Here is a 10,019-nt window from a genome sequence, read left to right on the forward strand (position 1 = left end):
ATGGACGAACATATATCCATCCCTGGCAAGGATCGCGTGTAATCTTCAAAACAGGCAAGCAGACCAGCCATAAGGTGCAATTTATGAGAATGGGAGTGTAGTTACAGACTTTTGTTTTCTATAAATATATAATAATTAGGGCCGGGGACGGAACGGAACGGGAATCTAATTAAGTACATTCATACTAAAAACACAGAGGAACCCTAATGAAATGTACCTTTAATACATTTTTCTTGATCAAATGTTTTTGGCTCATTTTTAATATACCTACAAATGCAGAACATACAATTAAAAGGTACTTTTCAATTTTTGGTCCAAACGGGGTCATCTTATAGACCTGATAGTTTGTCATAGCTAGAAGTCTCTACTGTGTCCAAGAAATAAAAACTGTCAACGACGGACGGAGCCTGCAATGGGTATTCAGTGCTTAAACGTGGAGAGGTATCAAAAGGAACAACTTATGACAGAGGTTCGATTCTTTGGCGTCAGTTGTATTCTGCATCCTGCTTCTTTCCCACTTCGTCATTACATGGTCCATCCGTAGTTGTTTTTTCCCATTCGTTGACAATTTAGACGATTTTTATTTTATGGGAAGAGATCAAAGATTTTATAATGTGATACATCAAATTAAAATTTTATAACGCTGAGTGTCCATTAAGAGACCAAAACATCAGTGTTCATTGTTAAGGTGTCCTTAGCTACTTATTTCAGAACTGTTGTTACAATTTTCAAATTGATTTCTTATTCTTCCACTTTGGTAGATGAATATAGGCTAATAATTACAATTGTTATTTTCTACCCATGTGAACTTCTTATGGGAAATAACTCCCAAAATGTTCACAGTATATGTACGAGTTGTTTCCCTTATAATAGGTCAGGTCAGGATACACTTTGTACCGTAAATAACAACAGACCGTACTACCTGTGACTATCGATCTAGAGTGGACAGCTACATCGGGTCCCTCTAGAAAGTCCTTTTTGGTGGATCATGCGGACGAGTAGATATGTTTACACCCCGGCTGTGAAAGCAGGTGGCAAGAACTGCGTGGACAGTGCAGGGTAGCAGGTCTAGTGCGATAGGAACTAGTGGCTATCCATTGCAGCCATACTCGTCTCCACACGTCTCGATATTAATGTGCCACTGGATGCAGATAGACTGTACAGTAGTGTGAAGGTGACCCTCCGCAACTTTCCCTCACATCAATCCAAACCCGTGCGCGAGTCATGACATATTCTCTTACACTCACAAGACACCTTCAAGTCCAGTGGCGAGGTGGCAATATTTGAGTGGCAAAAGTAGCAGCTGTGGATACACTGGGAGCTGTAGGGGTAGATATGCCCAAGGGAGCTCAGGGTATAGTGTCGCTCTTCACTGGAACGAAGCAGCAGTGAAACTTAGCAACCCCAGGATGACTTTAACCTTCCTCAGCATTACGCGGCTGATGAAAATCCCACCTTTCCGGTCGAAAATCTAACAATAAGACAAAGTGACGCAACTCAACATCGGTTCGTGGAACGTGCGAACACTAATGGACAGTACCTCAGCAGAAATAACAAAGAGAAGAACAGCTCTAGAGAGCTGGTCAGATTCAGTATTGTTACAACTCTATGGTCTTAAACTAAGTGACAGAAAGGACCGAAAACCATCAAGTTTTGTAAAATTAAACAAGCAGTTTATTTCTCTAGAACGCAAAGTGAAAATTTAAAAAGAAATTACAGTATTGTAAATTAAATCCGAATAGTCATAATGGTTCTATGACGAGTCCAAATGTATAGAGCATTCTGAATATTCCAGTGGTGTTCCGAATGAATTCCAATATTGAAAATGACGCCTCATAATGATCCCATTCCACCGGGTCTCAGCATAAATTTGAATTAGCGTATGTCCATGATGCATGTTCTATGTCGCAGACCATAGAAAAGGCGTACGTGGACATGATATCGCTCACGTGGCTTACCTAACTTAATAGCCGACCATTTCATCGGGCAGACTCGTGTAGCACTGCACAACCACGACGTACATAAAATATCTCCCAACATTTATATCATCTCGATTTTACTATGATCTGATAAAACTTTCGTTTCCAAACGTTTGGCATGATTAATATGCATATTCTCTTGCTCATAAGTGAGTTATCAAAGAACTTGATGATATAAGCCCACTTACCAAGTTTTATCGAAATTGGACGAGAAATGTTGTCTCCGGATCTAGAGAGGTTGTTGTTGTTGTTGTGGGGTTTAACGCCATTTTTCAGCACACGATAGGCTATACATGGCGGCCAGTATTATTGGTGGAGGAAGAACCCGGGAAGACCCGAAAAGAACCACCGACCCACGAGAAGCTACTGGCAAGCTTTCTCACATACCCACTCTAGAGAGGTAAGAAACTTCTCAAATCATATGCAAAATCACCTCATTACCATGCGCAGATAGCACGTATTTTCGAACCAGTCTAAGACAATGAAGCTATTTTTAAAACATTGGTGCAAAATGTCGTTAAAATTCCGCTATCATTATGGCAACAAGCTCGTTCAATTAGATACAAAATTACATCCTTAATAGGTGTAGGTTTTCGTATTTAGTATATCATAAATGCCTATTTACCAAGTTTGATCAAAATGCTAAACCAAATAAAATTTCTAGGCGTGCTAAAAAAGCAGCTAGTCAAATGTGTAGATTTTTCGTATTCAGATAACTTCTAAGAGCTTCATAACATAAGACTGTTTGACACATTTAATCAAAATCTAATTAGAAATATAGTTAAATTGCTGAAAATATCAACCAATCGGATGCAAGATCACGTTATTAATTGCGAGGATCACACAGTCGTATCCAACCAAGATCTTGATCATAAATTCCTATTTACCAAATTTGATCAAAATGCTATACCAAATACAGTTTCTAGATGTGCTAAAAACGCAGCTAGTCAAATGTAATTTCACCTAAAAAAATAAGCATAGGTCTCACATGTAGTTAACCTATCCACCATATTTATGATATTAGCCATTTTACAAAACAAGGCTGTAAAATGTATGTATGATATTATCCCATTTACCTACAACATAATTTCTAGAGTGGCAGCAAGTTCAACCATCAAACGAAAAACGTCCTCGTTAATATCACTGGACCCGCTCGGAATCGAATGGTTGTATGATTTTAATAATCTAAATCGATATTCATTATTGCAATATTCCAAGATCATTATGATATAATATCTTATTTCTAGTTTGAGCCAATAAGCAGTATCTTAATGGAAGACTCACAACGGAAGAAACAACGTACAACGGACGAAACCACGAACAACGGACGAAACAACGCACAACGGATGAAACAACGCACGAAGGGCCTTACCTTAGGCTCATCTGGCCTAACGGCAATATTCAGTAGCTACGAGACTAGGGCAATTTTGCTTGCATCTTGGAGCATAAAACATAAATAACTTCCTTCGAGAAAAAGATCAGTGTGTATATCATTAATGTTTATTCTGCCTAACTATGTCTCAAAGTTTTTGTGCAGATCTAACACTTGTAGTACACAGATTTTGTAACAATTTTTTTTTTTTATTATTGCATGTATATTGTACATAGAGAGACTATATATATATATATATATATATATATATACACACACACACACACACACACACATGAATATTCTGACGTATCCTCTATTATATATGCAAAAAGAAATTTAATGTGTGTGTAATGTCCGAGATATTAAGGATGTGATGAACGAACGCTGAAGATACAAATTCATCTTAAACGTGATAACTAGTCACAGTGATGCTCTCTCTCTCTCTCTCTCTCTCTCTCTCTCTCTTCTACCCACATGCCAAATTTCCATGAGTTTAGGTGAAGAGCTTAAAAATAAAAAGTTATTTGGGCGTAATATTTAAATCACAGAGACCTATATTTGTGTATTTAAACTACCCTTACCCTCCGTCAGTTGCATCCACATAAGAATATTCATGGGTGTAAATAAAACAGCGTCGCATATATTGAAAGCGTAAGGATTATAAAGGTGAAAATTCAAAAGTCAAACTTGAAACGGGTGGCAGTGACTTCGTTATGGCATGGCTTAGTTACTATGCATGATGTACAGCTGCATACTACGTTTAGCGAATGTCTGTGAACAGGGTCGACTATATTGAGGCTAATAGACAAACGATCAAGATGCCCGGTTTTGGTTTGGTTTAATTACTGTTGATGAGCTGGATCCACATACCAATTTTTTATTATCAGTGAAATAGCGTCTATAGGATTTAAGCTTATGACGAACACGCAAGTCAAACTATACAAATTCTCAAACGTGAGAATTAGGTCGCAGTGGCCTAATTTTGGTACGCTTCAGTTGAGTTCATTCAATTGCTTCAACGTGCTTCATTTCATGATGTGTAGATGAAATAGGATCCAGGATTCTGGCAACGTAATGAACTAGGAAACAAACGAGCCAACAAACACAAACGAATTCTTACGATGCTATATCCGTTACCAATTTCCTTGGCGATGGGGTAAAAAGTGCATAGCAAACAAATTGTACTAATATTAATTTGGTGAATTGAATATAGCGATGTTAATGAGGTGAAAACAGGTAACTTTAGTTTGAATTTGGAGTATCGGTAGCAGCAGCAAATGAAAACAGTTGTTCTTATTACGGGATAATATAAATTGACAGACAGATCGCTGTAACTTCATTCCAAATGTCAATCTTTACTGCTCTCAATTTTACGATAGCCCCTTAAATTTATATAAGCACGAGCTGCACAGATATGTTGCTTACAACTAGTGAAACAATTCCTATTATGTTTTCTGTGCCATCTGACACGGGCATTATAGACAATGTTCAATGTTTTCAACTTGACCTTGAATGTGTCCAATTTCTTACAACTCTTGAGAGGACTATGCGTCATACTCTTTATAGTGTCAAGAACCCCGAGTAATCCAAGAAAACCACTTAGTATCAATAGACTATAAACTCTTGACTATATAAAATTTAATAAATTTATAAATAGTAAAACCTCCTGGCCACAGACAGTGATTGGACCAATACTATGGTCGTTTTATAGAGGTGTCTGGTATGAAGAGATTAAATTAGTATTAGAAGATTCTTACTAGGATGAAAATATGTGATTAGTCAGCCCAGTTGCAGATGATCGGTTTCAGGAAGTTTCACTGTTTAAGTTCCATTTACACAATATGTCAATTCAAAAGATGTCCTCAAAAGAGATTCAATAGATCAGTAAAAAGGGCACATTGTAATCGTCTACAAAGCCCCACCCCTCTTGTCAGTATTCACCTTCATTTTCATAATTAGTATCATCGACGTGATCTCAATCAGGGCCATAGTTTCTGATTCTTTGTCATTTTGCCTCGAATAACATGTTTAATCGTAGTCCCAATCTTCTTGGTAATCATCCCCATTCATTTCATCTTCCTCTTTCTTTCCATCGAGATCACTGTTGTCATTCCTATACATTTAATCTTCCTCCTCCTTTTCATCGAGATCACTGTCGTCATTCCTATCCATTTTATCTTCCTCCTTCGTTTCATCGCTGTCATCTTTTTCACTTGAATCCTGTCTTGTGAACGATTTTCTTTTGCTGGTAGCCTTTGTCACCGTATGGGTAAAATATGGTTTCCGAGCAGATTTTGTTAATGTAGCGATGAAAGAGGTTCTAGTTGGTTGTGATGTCTTTCCAGATGCTTTTGTGGCTGTTTTGCGACTCGTATATACCCCAGACTTGGTGGAGACTGCATATTTTGGAGTCGTTTTTATAGTAAATAGCGTTCGACTGATATTGCCTCTTTTAGTTGTAAACTTCATGGAAGACGTGGTGGGAGATGTTGTGGAAGACGGTTGTTTAGTTGGTAATGCAGCTGTCGGCGAAGGAAAGAGAAAAGACGATATAGGATTTGGGGTTGTTTGTGCTTCTGTAGAGACTTTGATATATGTAGTTTGTGATTTTGCTGTTATTATCAACGATTTGCTTTCTTTGTAAAAAATTGATGTGGTTTTTTCAGATTCAGCAGACACTGTAGTAGTTGTATCAGCTCTAGTTGATAGGTTACTTGCTGCAGTTGCTTCAGTGGATGCTGTAGAAACTGTTTTACGTGTAGTTGGTAGTTTTGTGGCCGTTGCAGATACATTACTGGCTGTAGTTTCAGCTGATGCTGTAGAAAATATTTTACCTGTAGTTGACAGTTCTGTGCCAGTTGTAGATAAGTTAATGACTGTATTTGTATCAGTGGGTCCTGAAGAAAATGTTTTAACTGTCGGTGGCTCTTTTGCGATTGCAAATAAGTTACTGGCTGTAGTTGTTTCTGTGGGTCCTGTAGAAAATATTTGACTTGTAAGTGTTTGTTCCGTGGCTGTTGTAGATAAGTCACTAGCAGTAGTTGTTTCAGTGGATGCTGCAGAAAATGTTTTATCCTGGGTTGATAGTTCTGTGGCCGCTGATGATAAGTTACTGGCTGTAGTTGTTTCAGTGGATGCTGTAGAGAATGGTTGGCCTGAAAAAGTCAGTTCTGTGGCTGCTGTAGATAAGTTAATGGCTGTAGTTGCTTCAGTGGATGCAGTAGAGAATGTTGTACCACTGGTTGGAAATTCTGTGGCCGTTGTAGATACGTTACTGGCTGTAGTTCTTTCAGTGGATGATGCAGAAAATGTTTTACCTGTAGTTGAAAATTCTGTGGCCGTTCTAGATACATTACTTGCGGACGTTTGTAAATCCGTCATTACAGATGATAATGTTACAGCTGTAGATCGTGGCTCTGATGATTGTGTTTGCATGTCCGTGGATCTTGATGGTAGTTTGTCATTAATTGTTGATGCCACGGTTACTTTAGATGTACTGACCGTAGTTTGCAAAGAGGTGGTTGATTGCGTAACATTTGAATAGGGCGACTGTGTGTAACATGGTGGTGGAAGTAGCGGTGGTGGTGGCGGTGGTGGCATCTGAAGTACATGTAAACGTCGTCTTATTCTGTCCGAATATTCTTGTGGTATATTGCAGGGAAAATCTGCAAAACAAATATAATTAGTGATAAGAACAATAAGAACTATTACTTCTATAACGACGACGGCAGCGGCAGTGGTGAAGAATAATGGGCGTAACGATACTGCATCAACAACAATTACCACAGTCGCAACAACAGCAACAACCACAACAATAATAACAACTACCACTATCATCACACCGTTAATAATAACAAAACGACCAGCAATCTTCACAACAAAACACCACCAAATAAGCATTATCATTACCATTGTCGCCCTCGTAACATTTTTAATGTAACACCAAAATAGTCATTATCGCAAGAACATTATGCAACACAATTATCATTACTTTACTTACGTCTAAATGTCAAAGTTTAACTAATAAGACTTGACGGGTCTCACTTTCACGGAATTTTCAGTCATTAGAGTTCTTAGAAGAGTAGAAGTGAGTGATTTGCAGGTAGAATTTACCAATCCCGCACTAGAAATTACCACGACTACTTATTGATATGGTATATTGAGAAAGACTGTTTTGGGGGAGGGGGTTTATAATTACTCAGATATAACTTAGCACTAACTTTAATTACAGACTCTGAACCTTTCAAGGAAAATATGTGTAAAAAGGACGACGTTACGACCATTTGAATTTCTATATGATATATAATGACAATCATCAAGGTGTCGGAGCATTATTACACGAATTTGAGAAATATTTCAGAGAAATTAAAGTTGTTTTGAAATTTCAATTCATTTTGTTTCGGAATTCCCTTAGTCCTTGGTATTTTCATTTCACAGTGAAACAAACAAAGTTTCACAATGTCATCTAAGGACGTTTCACAATGTTATCCAGGGTGGAGAGTTTAGTTTCCAATTCGAAGGGTTTAAGTGTTTAAAAAACGGGTTTGTCGGGTCTTGCCGGCCGCTGTTCTCTTTCCAAATCGTCTATGTCAAAAGAGAAAATTAACAATGTTTTGGTGCAGTATTTGGTGGAAAAGGTAATTTGTGACACAAGTGCTTTGTGTTTAATTAGTGAACCTGTATTTAGCTCTATAAGGAATTTAAAAAAATTGAAATTAGAAAATCAGATGGAAATAAATTTAGACCTTTTTGCCTTTGGCTGGTATGCGTGTGTTTAAGGAGAGAACTGAGCAATTAATTCATTCCTATTCTGGATTCTTACTTCATATGTTCATGTGTTAATATCAGTCCGCATATAAGTTTTAAATTGTATTTAGTTATAATTTGAGAGAAGACATGATTATTCATTGGAATTACAAAGTGCTTATGGGACTAAAATAGTATTCTGGAACTATTGTGAATTTATTCAATGTAATTCTGGACAATGCCAATGCCATTGTATGTATGTATGTATGTATGTAATGTAGGTAGGTAGGTAGGTGGGTTACGCATAGCGGGTCTCACAGGGGAGCTAATCAAACAACTTCTGCGTGAGTCGGGCTTTGACAGTCAACGGTTCCATTGTTTCCAATAACCTCAAGACAACAGTCCCTGTCAACTGAAAGGTTCTTAAACGAGTAAATAATACTGCAAAAAATTGCTTCTAATCCACTAATGAACACACATCATGAAACTGTAATAATTTCACACTTGCATTGGTTTTTCATAATTCACCTTTGTTGGAATCACCAGTAAGCATTTCCAATGCGAATATTAGTGCTTCACGTCATGCAATATATAGAGCGCGACCCAAACATTCAATACAAAGAACTCTTCCTATCTCAGATTACTAACACAGTTCACTAGAAATCTCTAGGTAATTCCCAACATTAAGAGTTTTGGGATTAGCTGGGACGAAAATACGAATACCACGTATCACCAAAAAAAAAAAGACAACAATAAAATAGGGTCAAATTTGTGATTATTAACAAGTGTAATCTAAGGTTATTTCTCACAACAAAGGGAACTGTCGCCATCTGTGCAATATTGCTTTGTACACAACAGGGATGTCACATTGTACACATATTGTATTAATACAACTTAATCTTACAAACGAGTAATACGAGACGGAGACAAAACATACTACATGCATATCCCTATTCAAGTGTATATCTACTTACCCAGAGGACAAATTGCCTGCGTTTCCACTAATTCTGAATAGCACAGGAAAGACACAAACCAGATGATCCACAAAACCATTGTTCAAGATTTGTATCCTAATTCTGAAGCATATAGTTCAAAATTTAGTCACATCATTTTCACCAGCACGAAGTAACGGATGTTTGTATTGCGCATCCCTCGACTCACTCCAACAAACAAGTACCGAATGTATTGGCATACAGCACGCCTCCATCTGCTTCACGCATAAACCCAGCTCTGCTGGCTTATTAAGAATAGATTTAGCACGTTCCTCGAGACGCACCCCACCCCCCATAAAATTAACAGAAAGGTACTAATTCAAGACACTCTTAAACTACCTTGCCCACAACCCGTGACCTGCGTATTAGATAAGAGTGGATAGTATGCAGGGCAATCAAATGATAAGGCAGTGTATACACGATACAATTGCTAGTTACTAAAACACGTTTTCCGCTCGGCGATAAGTACATAATTCAGTTTTTTTTCGCCCCAACCCCCACCTTTAAAAATTGAGCCTGGAAGAGCTGACATAGTTTACTCCGCACAGTGAAATACAGTTATATGCACAATTAAAGTCCATGTTTCTTAAAATGGGTAGAAAGGCAACCGTAGAAGTGAAAGTGGCATCAATATATTTAAATAGCAAGCAGATTGAATCGGTTTCAATATAATCAGCAAACGTATACATCTATTAAAATCGAGCGGGCTACGAGACAGCTATGAATCAGGAGTAAATGCGTCATGAAAATAACGCAGCTGCAACATTCTTAGCTAAAAAAAAATTTAAAAGAATAAATCTTATGTGGGAAAAACGTTGAGTATTGTATTCCATGGAACATTACCCATTTAACCTTAGAGAACGGTTGGTTGAAATCAGATGCTGAAAATCTTATTTTGCTGTTCGTCTGGAAAATTAACTTTATTTG

General features: G+C 37.6%; 1 protein-coding gene across 1 annotated transcript; it reads right to left on the reverse strand.

Moving 5' to 3' along the window:
- Positions 1-4,175: 4,175 nt before the first annotated feature.
- On the reverse strand, positions 4,176-9,615 carry LOC149806074 (uncharacterized). Its single transcript, XM_089950948.1, has 2 exons — positions 9,075-9,615; positions 4,176-7,019 (listed from the first exon to the last, which is right to left on the reverse strand). Exons 1-2 carry the CDS (start codon positions 9,151-9,153, stop codon positions 5,476-5,478), a joined length of 1,623 nt encoding a protein of 540 aa, XP_089807074.1. The 5' UTR covers positions 9,154-9,615; the 3' UTR covers positions 4,176-5,475.
- Positions 9,616-10,019: the final 404 nt, after the last annotated feature.

This window comes from Sinohyriopsis cumingii, chromosome 2 (genome assembly GCF_028554795.1).
Source record: "Sinohyriopsis cumingii isolate HCF-2022 chromosome 2, ASM2855479v2, whole genome shotgun sequence".
Lineage (NCBI taxonomy): Eukaryota > Metazoa > Mollusca > Bivalvia > Unionida > Unionidae > Sinohyriopsis > Sinohyriopsis cumingii.